This window comes from Corapipo altera, unplaced genomic scaffold (genome assembly GCF_003945725.1).
Source record: "Corapipo altera isolate COAL_440 unplaced genomic scaffold, ASM394572v1 52, whole genome shotgun sequence".
Classification (NCBI taxonomy): domain Eukaryota; kingdom Metazoa; phylum Chordata; class Aves; order Passeriformes; family Pipridae; genus Corapipo; species Corapipo altera.
This window is the reverse complement of record NW_020884930.1, coordinates 1,197,929-1,222,632: the sequence shown is the minus strand read 5'-3', so window position 1 is coordinate 1,222,632 and position 24,704 is coordinate 1,197,929. Positions and strand designations below refer to the sequence as shown.

General features: G+C 38.5%; 2 protein-coding genes and 1 long non-coding RNA gene across 5 annotated transcripts in view; 1 reads left to right on the top strand and 2 right to left on the bottom strand.

Moving 5' to 3' along the window:
* Window positions 1-256, bottom strand: part of E2F5 (E2F transcription factor 5) — a 14,923-nt gene extending 14,667 nt beyond the window's left edge. The window contains exon 1 of the mRNA XM_027659174.1: window positions 39-256. Coding sequence (XP_027514975.1) covers window positions 39-164 — 126 coding nt within the window. The 5' untranslated portion in view covers window positions 165-256. The remainder of the gene's footprint in view (window positions 1-38) is intronic.
* A 2,939-nt stretch (window positions 257-3,195) lies between these two features.
* On the bottom strand, window positions 3,196-23,237 carry LRRCC1 (leucine rich repeat and coiled-coil centrosomal protein 1). Of its 2 annotated transcripts, XM_027659173.1 has the most exons (19): window positions 23,061-23,234; window positions 22,774-22,979; window positions 22,346-22,411; window positions 21,467-21,634; window positions 19,528-19,697; window positions 19,218-19,427; window positions 18,186-18,388; window positions 17,244-17,430; window positions 16,763-16,911; window positions 15,472-15,676; window positions 13,017-13,156; window positions 11,538-11,739; window positions 10,366-10,551; window positions 9,094-9,268; window positions 8,220-8,383; window positions 7,141-7,349; window positions 6,818-6,955; window positions 4,083-4,218; window positions 3,196-3,491 (listed from the first exon to the last, which is right to left on the bottom strand). In XM_027659173.1, exons 1-19 carry the CDS (start codon window positions 23,129-23,131, stop codon window positions 3,369-3,371), a joined length of 3,108 nt encoding a protein of 1,035 aa, XP_027514974.1. In that variant the 5' UTR covers window positions 23,132-23,234; the 3' UTR covers window positions 3,196-3,368. The 2 variants fall into 2 exon arrangements, 1 of the variants encoding a protein (XP_027514974.1); XR_003530289.1 differs by lacking the exon at window positions 7,141-7,349 and having other exon boundaries at window positions 3,475-3,491; window positions 23,061-23,237.
* Window positions 8,337-20,741, top strand: LOC113954622. Of its 2 annotated transcripts, none has more exons than XR_003530290.1 (3): window positions 8,337-8,471; window positions 8,874-9,031; window positions 19,618-20,741. It is a non-coding gene; the product is annotated as an uncharacterized LOC113954622 (long non-coding RNA). The 2 variants fall into 2 exon arrangements; XR_003530291.1 differs by lacking the exon at window positions 19,618-20,741 and adding an exon at window positions 9,741-10,019.
* Window positions 23,238-24,704: the final 1,467 nt, after the last annotated feature.

Sequence of the window (24,704 nt, the reverse complement as noted above, 5' to 3'; positions counted from 1 at the left end):
CCGGCGGTGCCGCGGGCGCTTCCCCCCCGCCCTCGCACCGCTTTGAGGTCCAGCACGCCGTCCTTGGCCTCCTGCAGCAGCGACACGAACTTGGTGGTCAGCAGCCCCAGGCTCTTCTCGTGGCGGCTGCTGCCGCCGCCCGCCGCCTCGGCCGCCGCGGCCATGCCGCCCGCGGGGCCACGTGTCGCCTCCGCCGCAACGGCCCGAGCGCGGAGCGCGGCCCCGGCCCAGCGCGGCGGCGGAGGGAGGGGCGGAACCGCAGGAAGTGACGCCGCCGCCGTTGCCGGGACAGCGGCGTGTTTGGGCCGCGGGGGGCCAGGGACGGGCCCGCTGCGGCCGGGAACAGGGGCCGGGCCTCGCAGACAGGGAGGACACTGGGCTGGCACGGCCCGGGCCGGCTTTCGCGCTGATGGTCTGGCGAGAGGCACAGGGAATTTCAGATGCTTAGTCAGTCCCTTGCACTCGTGTCTAAATACACTCGGCCTTAACCTTCCTGCAGGTACACCTCTTTGCCTCAGTAAAAAAGCAGATAAAACTAGAGAAGCTGTGAAAGTCCCTCCAGCCAGTTCTTAACACAGCAGAACTGATTTTAAATTGTCATGATTAATGCACGAGAGCATGTCTTGTATCTGATGAGGTCAGAGTTTCCAATTTGTTTATATTTTTATCTATTTATTAATTTATACCTTACAGTAATGTCAGATTAAAATTCATCCTCATGAATTGGTAAATTTGGCACAGCTTTCACCTGCACCACATTTTTATTGTTTTAACCTTTCAAAGCTAGAAATCATTTAAATGCTTATTAAAAAGCTCTAAGGGAGCCATGTAAGCATAAAGAGGGAAATGATGCCAGAGTTAGCCACAAGAAAAACAAACATTCCAAGCAGTACTAACACGTGCATGTACTCAAGTACTGCAGTATGAGATTTCTGAGCCAAGAGCAAGAAATAGAAGGAATTTATGCTAAAAATTGTAACAACTCCCTCTGATGAAATCAGGAAAGTTTCAGAACAATATTCTGGAGTAAAAACTCAGAGGAGATACTAGTACACTGAATCAGGGTAAGAGTAAGTTCTTTCAACTTCATGGTGCATTCCAGTTACTCAATTACTTCACCCAAAGTGTAGCTTGGTCAAATAATAAGCAAAGAAAAAAGAAGTGCTCAAGGAAATACTAGATAAACATGACAGAATGCACTCTCAGGTGGTGCAACTTTTCTGCAACAGTGATACCCATGAAAATACTATAGGCCAGTTTTCCAAGTGAGTATTTCCTCACATACTGCAGTTTCTGAAGGAGTGTGTAGAGCACAAGAATAAGAAATAATTTTCTTCTGCCTTTAGAGAACTGATATATTGGTATCAGGGAATCAAGAGATCACCTAGCAGATCAAGGATTCTGCTAGAAGAATAAATTAGGCTAATTTTAAAGTTCACAGCAATATTTACTGGACTAACATTCATTAACACAATTGGTTAATTAAAGTTAGTTCCTACACCTTGCTAACCATTGCCACTATGTATTAATTTTTACATATGATAAACCAATAGCACAGATTCCAAGTGAACAATCCTACCTGAGCTGGGAGTACCACAGTGCAGACACCTCCCCTTCAGTGCTGATGGCTTGTTCATGGTGTTCTCACAGGTCAGGTGTGAGAACTCCGGATGCAAGGAGCCAGAGCTGAAGCGGGTGCCTGTTTTCTCTGTGTGTTGTGTCATGTCCTGTGTCCCCTGTCCATCCCCTTCTCCCCCCCCCATTTGGAATTTTACCCTTTTATAATCTCTATACAATTCCCAGGCCTCCACCTCCACCCTGTGGAGTGGGGGTTGTTTTCCCAGGCTGTTGCAGGTACCTCATTCAGGTGTTGGGCTGCCTTTTATTTTGCTTTGCTGCTGCTTCCATTCTAAAAGCGAAAGTAGTCTGTTCCTATCTCTCAAGGTTGTGCTTTGTCAAAGACCAGTCACTGACCATCAGAAAGTTGTTTTTGCTGCCGTGGCCTCTGCTTTCAACTTGTGCCCGTGTTTTCAGGGCCTTTGTTACATCCCACACTTAAGCTGGACCTCATAACAAGAGGCAGCTGGTCTCAAGCTCCAGTTCACACAACAAGCTTTCATTAACACACTGATAACAAGTCCAGTGGGCCTCACAGCTAAAGGCCAGGGCCTTTTACTAGCACTAAGTACTTTTACAGGACTGCTGGGCACAAAAAGGCACATACACATACACTGTGTCACTGCTTTAATGCCCGGGTTCTGAACGAGCTGATTAAATCAGCTTAGTAGCTTCTATGGTTGGAGCAACAGCACTTCAGCTACTGTGAGGTGCAAGGTGGAAATAGCTCTGCCTGGTGTGCCAAAAAATACCCGATTTTACTACACACTGTTTTATTTACTAGTGCATCATGAAACGCTTCTGAGTACAGTGTAGTTCAGTAACAGTTTAGGATCTTCTGAGAACAAACAAATTAAGTAAATGCCTAAGTACAGTGGTGATGGTTAAACCTCCATCATGAAAGAAGTGTAACAATATATTAACATAAGGCTTATGATTTGCTTCCATAAGAAACTGTTAGGTCATTATCTCCTGTTTTTCAAAAGCATGGTGGGAAGCCTACTGCTGTAGAGAAAACCAAACTATGCTGCCAAAAGAGCCACTCTAATGGAGTTGCAGTAGTCGTGCATTCTTCAATAGTGGCAGATTAAATTTCACAGGTACAAAAAAGATGGAGAGAGTCTATTTCTCATATAGTGACAGGAAAAGGGGGAATGGTTTTAAACTGAGAGTAGTTTTAGATTAGGTGTTAGAAAAAAATTCCTTCCTGTGAGGGTGGTGAGGCACTGGAACAGGTTGCCCAGAGAAACTGTGGATGCCCCATCCCTGGAAGTTTTCCAGGCCAGACTGGATGAAGCTCTAAGCAACGTGATCTAGAAGGTTCCCTGTTCATGGCAGGGGGGTTGGAACTAGATGATCTTGAAGGTCCTTTCCAACCCAAGCCATTCTATGAATCAACATTCTTGGATCTCTCATTACAAGATTCTTTACCCCAGTGAAGCAAAGCTTCAAGCTCTTGGCTTAGAACTTTCCAACTTTCTTTTCTCTTATTAAACATGCAAATTCCTAATTTCGTATGATGCTTTTCACCTATACCTGTTTTGATCCATTTTGTAATCAATTAAAGATAACCATAAGTTAGAAATAACTATTTATTATGAATATAACATAAAAACATTTATGTCTGATCCCTGAACCACCAAAATAAACAACAGAGACAATTCTCTAGAAAACAAGGGAAAGTGCATTGTAGTGTATGAAATTGCTTAAGCTTGTGTAATACATGTTTTTAGAGTAAATATTAATAATCTTCAAAGATCTTGTTGAATATCATTCAGTGCACGTGCAAGTAGTTGTATTTTATTTTCCATGGCTTTTTTATTGTTTGCCATTTCCTGCAGAAGCTCCCGCATTTCTTCTTCAACAGAGTAAACCTGAAAGAGCACACAGAGATCAAATAAAATTTTTGCTTTTCTTAATACACCTAAAGCCATAAAATCTTGGCAATTTTTAACACTTATAAGCAATGCAAGAGTTATGTGCTTATGTTTAAATATGCAATGCACTACTTTTGACGTTGGATGCAGTAGCAGAGTTTTGCTTTAAAAAAAATATTAACCTGCTAGGAGATAGCAAGTAATGTATGAAAACCAGAAAACTTATTATGGAGAAAAAGCACCAGTTGTCATGCCAAGGAAGAATGCAGTATACGACAGGAACAGTAACTGTTAACATTGGCACAGGTGAGTTAAAAGGATTATCTGGCTTAACCATCATTACTCTTGCTTGTATAGATAAGGAAGTGTTATATTCGTAACAGCTACAAAGCATGGAGCTTTACTTTGCTGGAATACCAGTTCCCGAGATTTTCTTGCTGTGCAAAGATTGAGTACCAAACCAGGGCTGTTTCCATTCAGAGATCAGACTGATAGATACAAACAGGAAACTTCCAACCACCACTGCTGTAGTGGCTGTAGAATAAAAATGCAAATACAATAAACATATGCATTTAGTATTAAAATTACCTTTTCATTTGCTGCTTCAATTTGTTTTTCCTTTTCATTTGCCAGCTGCAACAGTTCTTCCTGATGTGCTGCCAACATTGACTCAAGTTTTTTTCTAAAAGCATTATCCATTTCATGAAGCTTTTCCACAGCAATCCTAAAAATGATTAAAAAAAGAGATCATGCTCCTGCAAACAACTGAAGTATTTTGCTTTGTCCAGTTCTGCCTTTGATAAGGTTTTAATAACATAGGCACAAAGACACTTCTATCAATATCAGCATTAGAAGATGTCCTGTTTTCTCAAGTATATGTTCTGGTTTTATGCACTGTGTTCAGGGCTTCTGGCATTCCTCTTAGCAGAAGCATTTAATCACTAGCAAAGACTATGAAGATTCGGGCTTGCTACTGTCAATATAGATAAGAACTTCACATGTTTTCAAATATCTACTTTTATACTTTTGCTTCCCAAGAAGTGAATGACTGAACTGTGTGATCCTGTAAATGGCGTTTGACCCTGTCTGACAGCAACACAAAAGTGTCTGCTTCACAGTAGTGAAGCATTATCTTGACTCAAGCAAATTTTAGGGGATAACTCTAAAATATGTAGGAACAAAAAGCAAGGCAAATTTTTCTACTATACCATTAATTTACAACAAATGTTTGAAACAATCCAGAATTATTTGGAAAAAAAGCTCAGTTCCACTATTGATTTTCTAACAATTCCAAACCCATTATTCCAAAACAATTATTGATTATTTGAGGAGGTTGGTTTTGGTTGGGTTTTTTTTGTTTATTTGTTTGTTGTTTGTTTTTTAATCAAACTTGACCATCAAGCTATTTCCCTTCATTTATTAATCAGATAACCTTCCTTAAAATAGCAACTAATGTATAATGAGTTCAGTGTTTAACTTAAAATGTAAAGCAAAAAACCTTAGTCGTAGCTATTCCTTTGGTAACATGGTTATTGCTGCTAGATAAATATAATAAATATGTAGTCTTATTAACTAGCTGGTATTTTCTCAAGAATAGTTGGAAGGAAGGAAGAAAAACATGAGAAGGAAGCCAAAGAATAAAGAAAAAAATCATACTGAGAATCTAAGCTTATCACAGGCAGCAGTCTAGCACACTTCTCCATACCAGAAGCATATGAAATAATTTTCTGGGTTATGAGTACTTGTTTCTGAATCATCTCATATTTAACTATTGATCCAAAAGATTGACCGTACATGAGGAACAAGAAAATAAATAAAAATCTGTTGCTACTTGTACGCAAAGAGAATGACAGGTAACTTAGAAACAGTCCGTTTGACATGGACTGGAATACTAATAAACAGCCAGCAAGTTAGGCAGGAATGTTGATCTGATGGAGGGCAGAAAGGCTCTTCAGAGGGATCGGTACAGGTTGGATTGATGGCTGAGGCAAATGGTATGAGGTTAAACAATGCCAAGTGCCAGATCCTGCACTTGGGACACAACAACCCCAGCACTACAGGACTGGGGCAGAGCGGCTGGAAAGCTGCCCATCAGAAAAGGACCTGGGAGTGCTGGTCAACAGTGGCTGAACACAAGCCAGGAAGGCACCCAGGTGGCCAAGAAGGCCAATGGCATCCTGGCCTGTATCAAAAATAGCGTGGCCAGCAGGACCAGGGCAGTGATTGAGCCGCTGTACTCAGCACTAGTGAGGTCACTTCAAGAAAGACATTGAGGTGCTGGGGCATGTCCAGAGAAGGGCAACAGAGCAGGTGAAGAGTATGGAGCAGAAGTTTCATGGAGAAGCAGCTGAGCTGGGGTTGTTTAGCCTAGAAAAGGGGAGGCCTGGGGGGCACCTCAATGTTCTCTACAACTACCTGAAAGAGGGTAACAAGTGACAGGATGAGAGAAAATTGCCTCATGTTGTGCCAGGGGAGGTTTAGATTGGAATTGGGAAAAATTTTTTTACTGAAAAGGTTGTCAAGCATTGGAACAGACTGTCCAGGGAAGTAACTGATTTCACCATCCCTGGAGGAATTTGAAAGAGTTGTAAATGTGGCAGTTAGGGAGATGGTTCAGTAGTGGACTTTATGCTGGGTTAACGATTGGATTTGATGGATCTTAAACATCTTTTCCATCCTAAATAATTCTATGATTTATTAACATTGTTGTGGTAAGTATTGGGGATCTGTCCTCCATTTTGTACACAGCGAATGACATATTTTTACTTTATCCTGCACAGAAATTAGTGAAAGCACTGTGGCCTCCCTTGTACACCAGCCACCATTGCTTGGCTTGATCTCTGATTTGCAATCAATTTGTTCCATGCATCCTGGTCATGAGCTAGAGGGTTGGCAGGCTCATGCTCAAAGAAACTCTGATACAGACTGTGCCTCATGCACAAACATCTTCACTGTACAACTCCAGCCAGCACGTGTGATCGCTGCAGAAGAATCTCTGTTATGTAAGTGACATGGAGTTTACTCACAAGGTTAATCAAAAGCATTGGGATGGAATGGGTATAGTAGGGAGGAACGAGTGTAGGCTCCAGTCATTATCAAACAAAATGGAAACAGAACTAAGTTTAAATGACGAATGCTGTAAGTGAATGCCAGTTCCACAAAGTACATCCTTCTAGGCACACAGAGTTTGTAACTGGGCTCACAAGTACTTAAAAAGGTATTATGCATTCTTTTGCCATATAATCAAACCTTTTTGTATACTTATTAACAGTGAAACTCTACAGTAACTGAGTAGTCACAAGATAAACTATTAAGGTATTCACCTTTGAGTTTGAAGACTTTTATTTCTCTCTTCAATCAGCTTCTTCTCCTTGATATCAAAGTTTTCCTTCATTTGTTTAACCTGCACCTCCAGCTGGCTTAAGAGCTCTCCTTTACCTTGCCACCTCTTTTTCAATGCGCTGAAAATAAAATGCACGTATTTACAATGACTATAAATACCACTTCTTAGGAGGACAGAAAAAACTCATTTTGCCTCATTTCTGTGGGTATTAAGAGCAAGCAAATATTGTCTGAACATAGAATAACTTCAGAGCAGTGTTGCATACAATGATCCCAAAGAATTATTGTGACTTGTCTGTATCACCTGTGTGCATGCCTAATATCATCAAGTTCTACTTCTTTTTCTTCTAGTAGTTGCTTTAATTCCTCTTTTCTTTCATTCTGCCTTTCTAATTTTTCCATTAGCTTTTCACATTCAGCAGCTTTTTCATCCAACTCTACTTCAAACAATTTCTGAGCTTCACGATTTTCTTCATGCTGTTTTCTGATTTGTTTATCTTTTTCTTGTAAGCCCTTTAGAAGATAAATATTTTAGTACACATAAACACTTTATTGTTACAATTTAAGAGTATTTGTTTAGTCTATGGTGGAATAAAGCAGAGAAGGACATGTGAAAGTTTACTCTTCTGAATGTATGAAAAACACTTAGTAAAGTGATAGCCAGTTAATCAATCTTCATCTGAAAAAACTCAAGAGTAAAAAAAAAAAAAAACCACCACAATAAATCTGAAGTTGAAAGCAAGTTAAGAAAAAAGTTATTTTGAACTCTTATTCTACAGTTGAATAAACAACTTATTCTTTTGAACAACCTATCTACACAGTCCCTGAGTTCACAGTCTGTAACGACTAATGCATCTAACTTTGACTGACATAACATGCTATAAATTTTGATTAATAAGCTAAAGTTTTAAGTCTCTTAATGAATGAATGTAATTAATAGAGCAAAACATAGTACACCTCTGCTGCCAAAATACTGATTTACAAGAACAGAATAAAAAAAACCAAAACATTTACATGTTGTAAAATAAACATGAAGCAAACATTTAAAATTGTTTTTCCTTTTTCAGGAAGAATTATACTATCTGGGTTTCACCTCTCTCAAAATCATTTTCAAGAATAATTTGAAGCAAGGCAAAGAGAATAAAGTCTGTACATAAATATGGTTCAATGAGAGATTCAAAGTAGCATTTCTCTACATGAACATGAATTTAATAAAAAACTCTCTTCTGCTCTCAGTGAAATGAATTGCCACTGACAGCCTGATTGTGATTTGTGAGTTGGTAAACAAGGACTGCAGGGCCAGCTTTCATTACAGCCTTTACAATTGCTAAAATTAGGCCTTGCAGAAAGTTAAGTACAAAAATTGTCAGATATGGCACTTACTTCTTTCAATCTCCTAATTGTTTCTGTCTGATCATCCAGTATTTTGTTTTTAATTCTTATGGTATCACTGTCCTGTTCCTTTTGCTTTTTTAACATCTCAATCTCATTTGCCAGAACTTCAATTTTAGCTTCCAGTTTTCCCCGATCTTGAGCAAGATGAGCTCCTAGACAAAACAGGATATTCATACTACAGTGCTCGTTTTACAGATGACTTCAAGATGTAGAATGTAGGGAAATGGGGTGGAGGTGAAGGTAAGAACCACCTTACAAACCAAACCATTGACTATTTTGTCCATTGGAAACACTGTAGGGATTTAATCTGTAGGTAGGTAACACTCAGGTAGCAAGTGTAGAACTGAAGGTCTCTGTTTTATCCTTTGAAAACTTCTCTGAAAAAAGTCAGCAGTAGTTCTTACAGATCCAGCCAATCTCAAGAGCCCACAAGGTGGTGCTGAGTCACATGAATAGAGAAAAATGCCCAAGTTTTTCTTCCCCCCTTCAGTATTTTATACTTTAAGATACATACTGAAATTTTCACATTAGACTTATCTGATAGAAAAGTAGCATTATATAACTCTATTTACAAATCTTTGTTTTCCTAGTTTCATATTTAAAAGCTCTTTGTATGACACTGTGGTATTTTGATATTTTCAGGAAATAGATAAGCTGTATTCGCAACCAACTCCCACAACTGCTGTTACAGATCCCATGTGCCACAGAACATCTGTTTTTGCACATCAACTCTACAACTAGATAAGAGCCAGAAACCTTGTCATGATTACAAACACTCTACTGGAGTGTTTATTTGAGAGGTAAGACACTGAGCACCACCATTTTTTCTGCAAAAGAAAAAATCCCCCCAAAACTATTTTACCCTGTTGTGCCAGCTCCTGTCCCCATATTTTTCTTTCCATTTTTAACCCATCAATCACAGATTCCTGGGCTGTCAGCTGAGAAGTAAGTTTTCCATTTTCCTTTTTTAGAAGTTCAACTTGAACGGCCTTCTGTTTGTCCTCCTCAGTCACAGTTTCAAGTTCTCGAGTTCGACACTGTATGAATGAACATTGGAAAAAGACAATAAGATCCTTTAAAACAAGTATGCAAAATTTCAAATCAATACTAATTGATTTCCTGGTTAGGAAAGTAATACTTATATACAGCAAATTAACTGAGAAATATTCTGCTTGCATTCAGGGTTCTATATGCATTTCTTTCCAGTTATGAAACTCAAATTTGCTTCAAGTAGACATACTTCAATCCCAGAAAACTGTAAAGCTGATTTCTAGATAACTACCCTAAATTATCAATGCCATTATAAAAACCTATTTAGAATCACAAATTCCCAGGTAAAAAAAACCAAAGAGAAAGCAAAGATATTAAAAACCAAATCATAAGGAAACAGACAGAACTGGGATGAATTTTCACTTCCAATGATAAAGATTTATCTTCAATTATGCACTGTACATTTTGTTTTACAAATTACAGCTATTTAATATAGGTATTTTTCAATCTTGTTCTTAGCAGCATCACTGACTGGCAGAATCCTATTCTGTATACCAACACAATGTTTGGACACCCCAACAGCAACATGGAGGGAGGAGACTAGAAACAATTGTGCAGCAGTTGTACTGCACCCAAGTTTTGGCACAAAGAGGGACTGGATACGTACATGGACTAAATCATACATCTATTTAAAAGTTATGTTCCTGAGATTTTTAAAAATTATTTATGGCTAGTTGAATAGTACTAGAATACGTTACCATAAAGCAACTGTGCCCACAGTATTTAACATTAAAATTTGACAATGCAGAAGCATATTCCATTCCTTTGAATTTACAAGGGGTCAGGGTTACTAATGTAGGTTTTGTAGTTTTGAGTGACCATCCGATTACATACAAACTGCCAGTGCTCCCAAGGCAAGGAGTGCACGTTTGAAAACACGACTAGTCCTCTTCCATATGGGGAGCAGCATTTGTTGAGAAATAGAAGTGCAAGATGCAAGAATAATGGCTGATGTGGAGTACTAGGTTTTAGAGCGACAGGAAATGTGTCTTTCAGTCAATCAACCTTTTATGGAACCATTAACTTTTATGGATGAAATATTATAAAAAATATATATGTAGTTGAACTGTTTGGAAACAAGTACCTTTAGGTTTGCTGTAGCTTCTTCATTTGATTTTGTTAATTCTGCAATCTTTGCTTTCTGTTCTTCTACCATACTTGTCAGGTCTTGGATCAGACTTGCCATATCTTTTTCCCTTTGTTCAGATTCAAAGAGGGCTCGCTTATGTTTAACTAGGTCAGCAGAAACATTTTCAAAACCCTCTTTTACCTAAAGTTTTGTAAGACAAGACTTGAAAAATGCTAACATTTGGAAAAAGTGTGTATACATAAACACAAGTGACATGTGAATTCCAAGTGAAAAAAATAGAAATTTATCAACTGTATATCAAATTAGTGAATATCTGAAACTGTTTTTTTACTGGTTTGTTGGTGATACTTCAACTTGAAACTGGTTCTGCCCAGCTCCATATTTGTAAAAAACCCAACAAAACAAAGCAAACACAAACAAAAAACCCAAGCCAAACCAACCAACCAATCAACCCCCCCCCAAAAAACAATACAAAAAACACACGAGTGGATGGGAAGCAGAGCTTGGGAACTGAAAACAATGCCTTGATTTAATTTCATTGTTAAGATTGACATTAAAATCTTCAAAGAAGGAGTTAAAGTAAATTTAGTTTTTTTTTTTTTCCCAGCAGAAAGATTTGAAGGGTAAAATATAAAATAATGTAAATACTAGCCAAAGAAATAAGTTCTCTAAGGAGTTTAGTAAACAAGTTTTGAATTCTGAGTTTCAAAATGCATATCCAAAATTCAATTTTGAAAAGTTAAACAATAAAGTACTTCATTACTAAATACACTAGTATATATGTAACTATAACCTTATCAAAACACATGCATTTTTACTATAATTGAATATATTCTAATAGGATGTGGACATACTTTAAAAGAAATTAATAACACCAGACAGAAGTGTTTTATTCTCCTTTCTTTTGATTAACTTCTACGTATGAACAAAAATGCTAGGTTTTTTGAGTGCTGACTTGGCATTCGCTGTTGATGCTCTAATCATTGCTACTTCAAAGCCCACTATCAGTATTTTTGCATGAATGCTTGACCATAAGGATCAAAAAAAACCCCAACCCAACAAAACACCAATAACCGAAACAACCCCAAAATATGTGCCAAAACCCAACTCACTTAAGAGAACTACAACCCCACCTAATGTGAGATTAAATGTTCTCTCAGTCTTACCTCTTTAAACCTTTTTGCTTCAACAGTTAGAGCTAAACGAAATTCATCTTCTAACTCTCTGTACTTCTGGTAGGACGTGTTAATTTTCTCCTGGAATTCTTTAACATACTGTTCATGCCTCTGCTCCTCTTTAGCCACTTCTTTTGACAAAGCATCTTGAAATTCAGGTCCATTTAAAGCAACTCGGGTTTCAAGTTCTTTCCTGAAGTTACCAAACATACACTTGAGACATAAACTGCAGTAACTTGCAATGCTGTTTCAATTAATTTCCTTGGTATTACTGAACAAGAATAATGGATTCCACAATAAATGGTATAAATTCCTTAGTCTCACAGACTGATTTCAGTCTTCTATGACAATGACACTGCCACAAGGAAAATTCTGTTGACTAGTGTTAAAACACCCAAAGAAATATCCTTATTCTTTAATTCAAACTTTTGTAGAAATTACTAAATTGCTCTTTTGCTTTTAGTTAGCATTTATTAGCTTTGCTGTCAACAAATATCTGGAAGTGACACTGGAATCAGAGAAAAGCCCTGTACAGCCAGACACCCTCTTTTGCAGTCATTCTCTTCACCCTCACCCAACCAACAACTGTTGCTTCTCACTCAAGACTCAGGACTCAAAAAGCACCAGCAATGGGGACCTAAAAGGAGAATGTTGAAGCAAAAGTACCCTGTACTTTCAGACTATTCTGTTCATCTGCTTTAAAGCAAAAAAACTGTCCTTCACATTTCATCTTTTGGAGATTTATAATTATTGTAAGTTCTCAAAACACAGCTATCAGATTCTTCCACCTAAACTTACAGCTATCTTGGTATCTGAATACATTTACCCATGTAAAATTTAGCAAATTTAACCAGCTCATTTTATTAGTAACCTTTCTCACATATTACTGTACCACAGGGTACTTAGTGCTTTAGTTTGTACACATATTTGATTGTATTAGATGCCAGTAAAGAATGTACACTCAAGTATTCTCCAAAAAAAAGGGAAATTTTGGAAGAGGAAATCAGCCAGGAAGTAACTCACCCCCACACCCACAAGCAGGATATTGCAGAAGCTGACTTATTTTTTTGAATACTTTGTGTTATTGTAGTGTATATAATTCTTCAGACAGTAATTCAGATACAATTTTATTTTTATCTGATTTTTCCTGGATTACAGATCAAGGATTTCAAATAAAGAGTTCAGCCATATAATAAGACAAGAACCTATCAAATGGAAGTTGCTTACATGAACTTATGAGTCAGGAATCTATGAGATATGAAGGTATTCTTAAACAAGCAAGAAAATGTGTGGGAAGACATTTACATTTTTACAAAGACCAGCTCTCACATGACTTAAAAAAACCCCAAACAAACCACAAAACAAATCCAAACTAAAACACATCCATACTTTAGAACACATTTAAACAAAGTATATTTACAACACTAGCATCTCTATTAACTTGTGAAAAGAAAATAGATGACCCAATACCTTTGCTCTTGCTCTCTTAATATGAGAAGTTCCTGTAGTTGTTTTACCTTCTCCTTCTGTTGTCGGAAGGATATTCGAAGTAACTGTACTTCTCTTTCATTTGCTGATGCTTTAAGCTCTGCTTCTTGCACTTGTTTCATCTGTGTGGAATTCATAAAGACAAGAACAAGATTTTTTTAAAACTGTAATCTAGTCTTTATGTCTTATCCTGGAATACAAAGGAATAGGTGCTTTATAAGAGTTTTGTTGTTTGTTTCTTATTGGTTTTGGTTTTATTTTGTTTTTTTCTTAATACATTTTGTTTCACTGGAAGAAATTTAAGACAAATGTTTAAGTCTTAGCTTAACTTACTACAACACAAAAAAAGCAATTTTCATGAAGAAACAAAAGCATTTACCTAATTTATAAAGAACTTGAAAGTGTCCTGCAGAAGTGGAAGAAATGCATTGGCAGAATGATTTCCTCAGTTATAAACTCTCATATTGTAATACTTGTATTAGTTTCAAACAAAACATTTTTAGACGTATTCAACATAACCTTTTTTTCTTTAGCACTCCACTTATATAAACTGCTTTTTGATTTTTACAGTTTGGAGTTGCTGAACAGAGCTGCTTCCTAATGATTTTACAAAAAATGGAGAATCTGTAAACTCCAGATGGCATACTCCACTTTTTCCATTTTATCCAAGCTTTTCTGAGTAATTACATTTCATAAGCTTAAGCCTTTTATATACAAAGCTCTCTTTCCTGATTCAATAAGGAGGGGAAAAAAAGAATATGAAAAAGAAAAGTTATAAAAAAGGTTTTGAATTACTCATGAAGTGGTAATTCAAAATCAGGACACTTCAGAAGGCTAGTTCTCATGTTCTACATGTCAAGCCTTTTCCTGAGTAATATTTAGACACACCCCACTGTATTCTTGTTTTGTGGATGCAGAGAAGCAATTCTCACCTAAACTGAATCACTTAAAAACTGTCAAGCAAGAGCAGATGCAAATTTAAAGACTTCCAGAAAATAGGCATTTAGATGCATAGTAGACTTATGTTGAATCCCTTCAAGAAGTCATCTAGTAATGCTGACTGAAGGCCTTTAATAGTGACTGCCTGGAGCAAGTGTAATTTACCACTGAAGCTACCTGCCAATGTGTACTATGAGAAAGCTCTATTAAATATTATAGAATTTGTTATTCTTGGAGTCGATAAAATAGGCCAGAGGCATATTAAATCTGAACATTAAAAAAGTGAATTTAGTTTCTAGAGCATCATGATTATTCTTTGAAACCTAATTATTAAATAGTATTTTCTCCAGGATCTTGAAGACAGGAACAAAGACTTCCCCTTAAGAAAGTTTTGTAATTAAAAACAATGCTTTACTATCCAAGGAGATTACATATTTCTACAAACTCATTAAAGGAATAAACCCCTCATATATCAATAAGGTATTTCCATTCTTATAGGATAGAAAAACTTCCCCATCCCCCAAACCCCTCTTTCTTGTTCTCTAAATCACTAAATTTAGTACTTTTCAAGGTGACAGGCAGATACCTGATCTAAAGTGAAGGTCACTTCTAGATCTGTAATAGCTCCAGGGTATCTACAGGTAAGGAAGAAAATGGAAGAGCCACTCAGATGCCCAAACAGCAGCCTAAATTAGAGGGTGACTTGAATGGCACTTGCAGGAGTGCCCTGAGTCTCATTCCTTTCAGGGTATCTGACCAACACCAGCTCCTACAGCACTGCACTGTAAGTTGAGAGACTTTTCAGGATGCGTATGTTAGGATTCAGTTTCTGTAAGTTCAGGGACAGGGGAATAGGCTAATATAGCAATATAAACAAACAAAAGGTGTACATATTGGAGGACACTGAAAATTCAGCCATTGATTTTTTAGACAGAAATAGTGGCAGTATCTGGTCCAGCAACCTGATCTTATGCATTTGTATACTGAAAAAAGTGCCTCCAACAACAAAAGCATCTTTATCTTCTCCCTCTGTAAAAATATTCACCAAAAATCCCAAACAGCAAAACAATAAATACCCCACTCAAAATAACCAGAATCTTTAAAGCAAGTTCTCAGCAATTACTGTTTTGTTCTGGTTGCAATTAAAAGCATCTAATTCTTTAGATCAGCAAAACAAACAAAATCACCAAGTTTCCATCGGACTAGTAAGATCTTTACTGATTTTTTAAAAAACTTGGTTTTGTTACTGTATATTACTAGAAAATATCAACTCCTTAAGTACATAGGACTTGTTCTCCTTTATCTTAAGACCACATCACATGACATACTTCCATTTATAAAGTACATTAATTGACAATTAAAACTGATACCTGTTATTAACTACTATTATTGTGGAAAACTCAGACTTAAAGCTTGTAAAATCTAGTGTTTCTTTGTATCCAGGACTACAGCAGCCACCCCATTGCCAGTGTATTATTTACTCATGAAAAGTATTTACCTCTATTGCTCGTTGCTGTAATCTCTGTGTCTCCATCTTGGATAGTGTTTCTTCTAAAGCTTGCATGGCCTTCTGGTGTTCTGCTTCTTTATTTCTTGCCTGATTTAACTCATTAGTAAGTCTTTCAGTTTCACCTTTCAGCTGTTGGACATCTGCTTGCAGTCTTGCTTTGTCATCTCTCTCTTTCAATATCAATTCCTTTAGCCTGAAAATAAATGCCATAAAGTTGCATTACAAACATTTTAGTATTTAGCTTGATGCCAAGTACATTGAGAAAAAAACATTAGTAACTGTTGTAACACCATATCTTGTTCTTTAATAAGTTTTACTACTTACAGCACTGTCATGTAAAACTTTAAAAAGATGTAAACTATTACTGAAGTCATGTGTAGCATTATTATGTGGAGCTTCATTTTAAAAAGCCTGAGCTGGAGAGAACCTCACAGATAGATTCTTAGGAAATGACATTCCAGTATCATTTTGCTTACACACAAGGTGAACATATAGCATCAATTTGTAATTTAATAATTATCTTCACTAAGCACTGAAATATCCTTAAATATTTTAACAATTTTTATATAAGATCTATCTCAACAGAAAAGGAACATAAGCTTCTAATACAAGTAAAGGTGGGAAGTGAACTTAAAACAAAAAGGGAAAAAGGGAAATAATCACAGTCAGTCATGGAAGCACCTGACTTGTTTCTTCCTTACAAAAAAGAAAATGCGTCTTTGACAACTCCAAAAATATCTGATGACAAACAATGCTTTGTTAGAAGAGAGATCTTTTGAAAAAAAGCTACTGCTCAGAACTTATACAAGAATGATGACAACTATCCAAAGATGTGCTAGGCCTGCCCTGCACAACATATTGCCTAGAGGCCAACTCTGGCCAGCCAGAAACACCTTTGTTCCAGTGCACTGAGCAGGAAAAACACAAGGAATGCTGTAGGTATAGGTGGAAAGAGAGACTGGGAAACAGAAGGTGAAAGCATGATATGAGGGAGCTACTAGAGCTTGAACTGAAAGTATCGTTATGATACAGTTGGAAAGTAATGGCTGGAAATGGAGGTAAGCAACACACTGATATTGTTCTAAGATGAGAACAGGAAGAAAGCTGCAGAAAGGAATTTCATTAGGTAAGACTGAGAGAAATTCTAGCACTACTTCTTGATGTGTTATTTTCCAAGTATATTGTTTAAAGCTGTTCTCATTTCTTAAGGCTACAAATTGAATTTTCATTAATTAAAAACCCAAAACAAAACTCTTATATTACAGCACTGTTTCCCTACCTGTCTGTAGTGTATACAGCCATACTCTGAATACTCTTTTCTTCTTTTGAATACTTCTGTAGCTCTTTGACATGCTCTAATAATTTCTTCTCTGCTTGCTCTGCTTTCCACCTCCTTTCTTTCTCCTGATCCAGTTCTTGAATCAGCACCTTAGGAAGAATGTGGTAGGCATCAAATTACTAGTAGACGTTCAAGCATAGCCAAAAATGACAAATAATATTTTTAAGTGTAGAATAAGATTTTTTGTCTTTCTGGAATTCATGGGTGACAGAGCAAAGGGCAAGTGACCAGGTCAAAAACTCCCATAAAAGTGAAACAAAATAAAGCCTCTCCCACTTGACACTACAAGAACAACACTACTTTTGATACTATCTACATGCAATTGTTTTTGTCACCTCCACTTTTAGTCTGACTAGGAGACATATGTTTGGCTTCAGGTGAAGACATACTCATACTTAATTTGAAATGATGCGAAACCTACTTGGTATGTTGATTCCTCTGTGGGATTTGAATGACTTTCTTCTACTTTTTCTATATTGCTCTGTCTACCAGTCAGTATTTCAGCTTTTCTTCCCACTACTTTCAAGTCTTGATTATCTGATGATGAATTAAGATGAGAGTCTCTCTGACTGGAATATGAACACTTTGAGGAACTCTTCTTCTCTTCCCTATATTTGCAGGACATCAAGGTATATTTAAGAGTTTAAACAGTAACGGGATTCAGACACTTTTACAGGATGAAATTTTACAGTTCTCTGCAACATTTGAATAATACAGTTCAAAACCACACAGAAAATAATTTGCAAGGAGACCATAGCAGAAACAGCTAAATTCAAATAGTCAACTGTGAAAAGATAGCATAAACTAGTTATATGTATCTGAAAGACATCTTATGATCACATAGATATCAAACAATTCTGGAGAAGCAGAGAAGCTGTAGAGCTGCACTGGCTAACTACGCTAATATATTCCAATTTGTATCATCTTCTACTCATCACTCCTGATAAATCAAACAAATCACTATGGCATTCTCAGCTTCATCACAAAATATGGACATTTAAATTCTTGATCGTTGTTCGGACAGCATGAATCTTTTACTTTTATTTTTTAATGACTCAGTTCTGTCTGTGGAGAATTTTTCTGTCACCACAATTTAAAACAAAGATGGAAGTATAAACTGTCAGAATTCTGAAAGTGTTTGTTTTGGAATCTTCAGTTCAATTTCGTTCTCACTTAAAGGCAGAAACTTCTCATATAGAGAAATGGCAGAAAGAAGCCTCAGAAGCTACTCATTTTCAAGGTATCATTAACAGAGCTAATTGACCCAACCTACCACTTTCAGAAAAATGTTTCAAGTACTACATTCATTGTGACAATATTCAGCTTAATTCATTTTGGCTTTATATGGCAAACATCAGGATACCTGTTGGTTATTTTGTTCTTAAGATGACTCGCATGACACTTAGGAGATAAGGTAGTTTTCCTGTGAGGAGGGATCTTGCTTCTTTTCATGACCTTTCTGTTGTTCTCTTTCCCACTCTCATTTTCACTCTCAGAAGTTGGATCTGTATCTCTCTTAGCTTTGAGACAACTTGGAGGAGCTTCCTGTCTTGAGCTATCAGATACCTAGGAAGAGATCAAAATTTTATCTATAAATTTTACCATTTCTAATTGGCTAATTTCTAACACTTATTCAGGTGCTATTCTTAAAAAACTTCACACAAAATAATTTTGATAGGAAAGTAAATAATTGCTTCCAATTTTTTACTTTTACAATCCCTTCCCTCCTTGCTAAAATATTTCATTGTTTTAAAGATAAAATAAACCCAACATGCTTGAGAATATATAGGTGTATCTTTTTAAAATTCCTGAAGTTTGGTAAAATCCTTAGGCATAAAAGGTTAGTGCAAAATGTAAAACAAATACAACACTTAAAACCAAAAAAACCTTGCCAACACCACCAACTGTTAAACCTGACAAACTTGTATGTTACCTATGCTAACAAAACATATTAACAAAACAATGTTACCTGACAAACATATCAGATCAAGTTCACTTATTGGTAAAATTAATTTTCACCAACTGTATAATCCAGGTGTTTTGGTGCATTTCATGTTTTACTTTGGTTCAGTTACTATATTGATGGCTTCAGGGTAAAAAAAACAGACAAGAATTTTCTAACATAACATGATCACATAGCTCTACTAGTCCCATGCACTATGGTTTTTATTCAGTATGAAAGCTGTCAGGATTCGAAGTGCAATCTTCAGTTTTAAAGATTTGTTTTTATTTTATTCCCAGCTTCTCAAAATGAAAGAACACATTAGCACCGTAAGCTCATAAACACCAGTAGAAATGCTCCAGTCTGTTCCAGAAAACTTTTGCATTATCAGAAATGTACACCTGATTTTACAAACAAAACTTCCTGTGTGATCACAGAAAAAAAATAAATCACCTTTTGCAGTATCTGTGAAATCAGATCTTCTATTCTTTTAATCCTCATCTCACTGTGTATTTTATCAAGTTCAGTCTTCTCTGGTTCTGAAGATGAGACAAGCTCTGTGGAGGAGCTGGTGGCACCTTGTACTGGTATTCTTGTACGCTGACGAAAATGAGCCAATGCCTGGTCGATATGAGGTGTCGCCAGCGGTAAGGCAACACTGTTCTATCAGAAGGAAAGACAACCCTTGCAGCATTAATGAGTGGCATGCAATATAAAAATAAAGCATATCATTATTAAAATCAGTACACACAAACTATGGTACCTGATCTCTGGATGAGGGGCACCCAGATGAAACCAAAGAGCCCAAAACGTCTTCTAAGAACTGCAAATCTGAACAGTTTTTTTCTTCCAGGTCCCCTGGTTCACCAGAAATACCTCTTCCATCTAGAGCTGTTAGCTGGGGCAACGACTGAAGAACAGTTTCTCTATAACCTTGAGGAGAAGACCACATGTAAATTGAAATCAATCTCCCAAGATGTCTAGTGTATTTCAGCTACCCTGTCATCTTAAATGATTCACTGCATTTTTAATACAAGAAAAAAAGTAGCGAGTTATCTACAATTGTCTCATCTTTCCCCATCCATGGCATTCAACAGATAACATTACAAAACTAAATGAACTTGGAAGCTGTCTGCCTGGTCCTGGCCTACACTGGGATTTCCCAACCATCATCAGCACACTGCAGTTGCACAGACAACCTTTTAATATCAGGCTACTGCACAAAAACAGTTGTACCAAATGGAAGGATAGACAAACGTAATGGAAAGGCCAGTTCTGAAACAGCTTAGCTAACTTCTTTGTCAGTGAATGAAAAAAGGCATTATGAAACTCTAAAGCATTGAAGTTAACTTTCTTTAAATTGATGGAATTTGGGCTTCTAAAGAGTGTAGTTTTTAAAGTTAGTGTCACGTAAATACTTGCTGAAGAAAACTACTGGAATTTTCTGAGTTATCCAGATAACTTTAACTGTTACTGTTTCCATAGTGCCTGAATGCATTTATAAAACATTTGCTTTTGAAAATATTACTTAAAACCTAATTTGGCTTTCCTCAATTACCTTTGAGGTTTCTTTCTAACTGTACATATATTACACCTGTATCAGTTATATGCTCATTATATAGCTGATATTTTGTATTATTGTATTATTCGTACTGTTCTACTCTTTGTAATGAAATTATCTTTGAGCTCTCCCAGAAGTATCCATGCTCTGCTTCTACATATTTGCCCCTCTATAGATTTTCCCCTCTAATATACACAAATAAAGAAAACAAAAAAACCCCCACACCAAAACAGGATGCTACAATTTAACTTGTTTGAAAACAGAGTGTAACATTTAAATGGCAGGAAAAACCTACCCCCAAAGCAAAAGCTCTAAGCAACCCAACTGAAAGTGATACATCCACATGCAATCTCCAACTCGTCTCCACGCTGCCTACTATGTGAAACCCCTGCCTGTTATTTTGATACAAATGCTAATTACTGCAGAGTATTCTAGAGTCTGCCACTACTAACCTTAACCTAAAATAATATCATAGAATCATAGAATGGTTTTGGTTGGAAGGGACCTTAAAGAGTCATCCAACCCCCTGCCATGGGCAGGGACACCTTCTACTAAACCAGGTTGCTCCAAGCCCATCCAACCTGGCCTTGAACACTTCCAGGGATTGAGGCATCCACAACTTCTCTGAGCAACGTGTTCCAATGTCTCATCACTTTCACAGTAAATAATTTCTTAATATCTAATCTAAACCTACTCTCTTTCACTTTGAAGCCATTCCCCCTTGTCCTGTCTGTACATGGAAAAGAGTCTCTCTCCATCTTTCTTCTTGTCTACCTTCAGGTACTCAAAGGCCACAATTAGGTCACCTCAAATCCTTCTCTTTTTCAGGCTGAACAATCCCAGTTCTCTCAGCCTTTCCTCACAGGAGAGGTGCTCCATCCCTCTAATCTTCGTGGCACTCCTCTGGATTCACAAGTGAAAATGCTGAGCCTTATGTAACCATACAACATGTTACAGTGTTAAGAATACACCCGGGGGCGGGGGAAATTTTTTTTTCATGGAAAATGAATTACTTTTGACAGAATTTAAATTTCACAGGCTGGCCAGCTTATGAATGAATTTGCAAGCTTCAGAACATGGCTCACAGCTTAAAGGAAATGACTGGCCTAATGAGCACAGAGTATCCACCTGAGATCCATACCTGCTGTGTGACAAACTGGATTGGCTTTTCCGTTTTTTTCCAGTGTGAGGTTCGTCAAACAGTGCAGCCCCTTCATGCACTGAAGTAAGTGAATAATGTTGCTTACACAGTTGCTGTGAAGCTCAATGTGGCTAATCTTATATCCGGTTCCATGAAGGGATCGAAATCCTGGAAATTTGAGAAAAAAAAACAACCAGAAAAAATGTTTTGTGCTGCAGTCCTAGACTACAGGGTTTAGAACAAATGGCAGCTTGTTGAAAAATATTCAGTAAATAATATATCATAACTGGAAATGAGAGAAGAACACTTGTTCCATATCCTTGCCTATATATGTTAATTAGCTGTGGTACTCTACCACATAGTACAACACTTAAGCTAGTTATGAGAGCTAACTGTAAAGAAACACATTAGTTTCTGGCTGTTAAAAAGTGTGTAAAAATAAACATTTTCCTTGAAGCTTCATTTTATAACTCAGTTCATCAACAAAACTGTTACCGATGTTATTTTTAAGTTTGTATTACAAATTCTCTTTGATTCTGTGGCATAAAATCTCACAAGCAACAACTGACCATTTTAACAAACACAGATGAGAACTTCCATAAGTTGCATTTTTGGAAATAAGTCTGAAATGTTTACTGTGCTACTTTCTGAACAAACTTGGCCTTGCCCAACACAGGAGAATAACTTCTAGTTTAGAACAATCTGTGGTGTTAGAAACTTGAAAGCTGAGAGGAGCAGCAATTGCCATTCTTAATATAATTATTTGGTGAATTAGCACTTTAAGTACTAGAAACTTCTCAAAATACACTTGGTCAAGTTTTTCAAAATTAAAGTGAGATAAATGGTTTGTACTGCACTGCACTTGGCAAAGGCACTTACCAGAGAGATCATGTATGCGATTATATGACAAGTTCAGCACAGTTAAATTAAAGAGTTTTTCCAGTCCTAAGCAAAATGAGAAAAATGTAGAAACCATAAGATTTGCAGAAGAATGCTCCGTTTTCAAACGCCAAGCTTGCAAAGTGAGCCTTAAAAGACCATAACTACGAATTATTATTACTATGATTATGACTATATTAAACTATAATAATAAAAATCAGGTTTTCCTTCTAATTAAGGCATTTTTGTTACGATAAAGTTACCACACTTTATACAGACATTTTAAAATTCACATTATAATATCGTTAGTAGCCCAAACTAACTTTGCATAACCTTCATTATATGCAAACATTCCAGAAGCAACCTTCAAGACAAATCTCAGAAAACTTTCGTGAGTTTCTAAATGGACAGAAGTAAACATTGCCGACCCTCCACTTTGGTTATCAGGTTACAGGATAAGCTCAGGGTGCGCAGGTTCGCCAGGGAGCTGAGCCCCTCGATCCGGCGGATCTGGTTCGAGGACAGATCCAAATGCTGCAGGTTGCAGAGGTGGCCGAGCCCTTCGATCCTGGCGATGCGGTTGCAGTGGGCGTTGAGCGTGTGCAGGTCCGAGCTCAGGGACACATCCAGCAGGCTGCGGAGGAGAGGGGCCTCCGTCAGCCGGGCAGCTCCGCTCCCGGGCCGCCCCTCACCCTCCGGCCCGTTCCTCACTCACCTCTTAAGGCCCCTATCCATGAGGCTGAGCTCGCCGGGAACCCCTGCCATCCCGCCGGGCTTCCCTGCCATCCCGCCGGGCCCCGCGCAGACCGCTCCTCGCTTCAGACCTCCCTCGCCTCCCACGGCGACGCTCCCGCCTTACGGCCGGGACACAAGCGCGTCAGGGCACCGCCGCTCTCCCACTCCCGCCGCGGGCAGGCGCGGCCGCAGCGGGAAGCGGCGCCCCCGGGGCCCACGCAGCGCGGCAGCCGAGCCCGCGGCCCGCCCGGCTGAGGCAGCGTGGGCACGGACCCCTGCCGCTTCCTGCCGCCGCTTCGCTTCCTGCCCCTTGCTTCCTGCCGCTTGCTTCCTGCCGCCTGGGATCGCCCCGCAATGGGGCAGGGTTTATAGATCGGACTGCTTTGAATTCTTCTTGGGGGACGTTTGGGAGCTTTGGAGGTTTTTAGAGCTCACACAGTATTAAGAGTTCAACAGAATCACAGAAGCACAAAATATCCTGATTTGGAAGGGACCCACAAGAATCATCAAGTCCAGCTCTTAGCCTTGCACGGGATCATCCCCAGGAGTCACACCAGGTTCCCGAGAGTATTGTCCAAACACTTCTTGAACTTTGTCAGGCTTGATGCTGTCACCACTTCCCTGGGGAGCCCTCTGGGTGAAAAACCTTTTCCTGATATCCATTCTAAACATCTGACACAGCTTCCTGCTATTCCTGGGATCAGTGTCTACCTCTCTGCTTCCCCTCACAAGAAAGTTGCAATGAGATGAAGGCTACAATGAGATTTCCCCTCCATCTCACTTCCAGACCAAGTGACCTCAGCTGCTCCTCATTCGACTTCCCCTCAAGGCCCTTCACCATCTTCCTTACCCTCCTTTGGACACTCTAACAGCTTAATATCTTTCTTCGATTGCAGTAACCAAAACTGCACACAATATTCAAGGTGAGGCCACACCAGTGCAGAGCAGAGCGGGACAATCACCTCTCTCAACTGACTGGTGATGCTTTGCCTGATGTCCCCCAGGATACAGTTGGCCCTCCTGGATGCCGGTTTACACCACTCAAACCTCAAAGCTTACCACTGTCTCAGGCATACTGGGCCTGGCCTGGGCTCAGCTGGAGCCACAGATTTCACTCTGTAGAAGAGGCGTTTCCTAATGCACTGAAGTCGTGGCAGCACTTGGAGCTTTGGTTTAATTCTTGCCCATAGACCTGCCTGTGCAGGGTGCTGAAATCTGTAGCTCTCACCCTGGTATTTGTGCATGGCCTGACCCTCACTGGATCCTGAAGAGCAGGAAAATCCCAGCACTGTTGAGCTGCTGGGATATTCTGCTGGCCACAACTGATGAATCTTGCTCACCTCCTTCTACCAGCTGTCAATAGGCCTGATGCAGCCCAATACACAAGACTCTTCTGGCTGCCACAGCACTGATGACTCATATTCAACTTACCATCAACCAGGACCCCCGGGTCCCTTTCCACAATTCTGCTCTCTAACCTCTCATTCCCCAGTCTGTCAGTCTGTACATACAACCAGGGTTGCCCTATCCCTGTTGCAGAATCCAGCTCCTGTCCTTGTTGAATTTCATATCGTTAATGATTGCCCAGTCCTCTAATTTGTCAAGGTCTCTCTGCAGGGCCTCC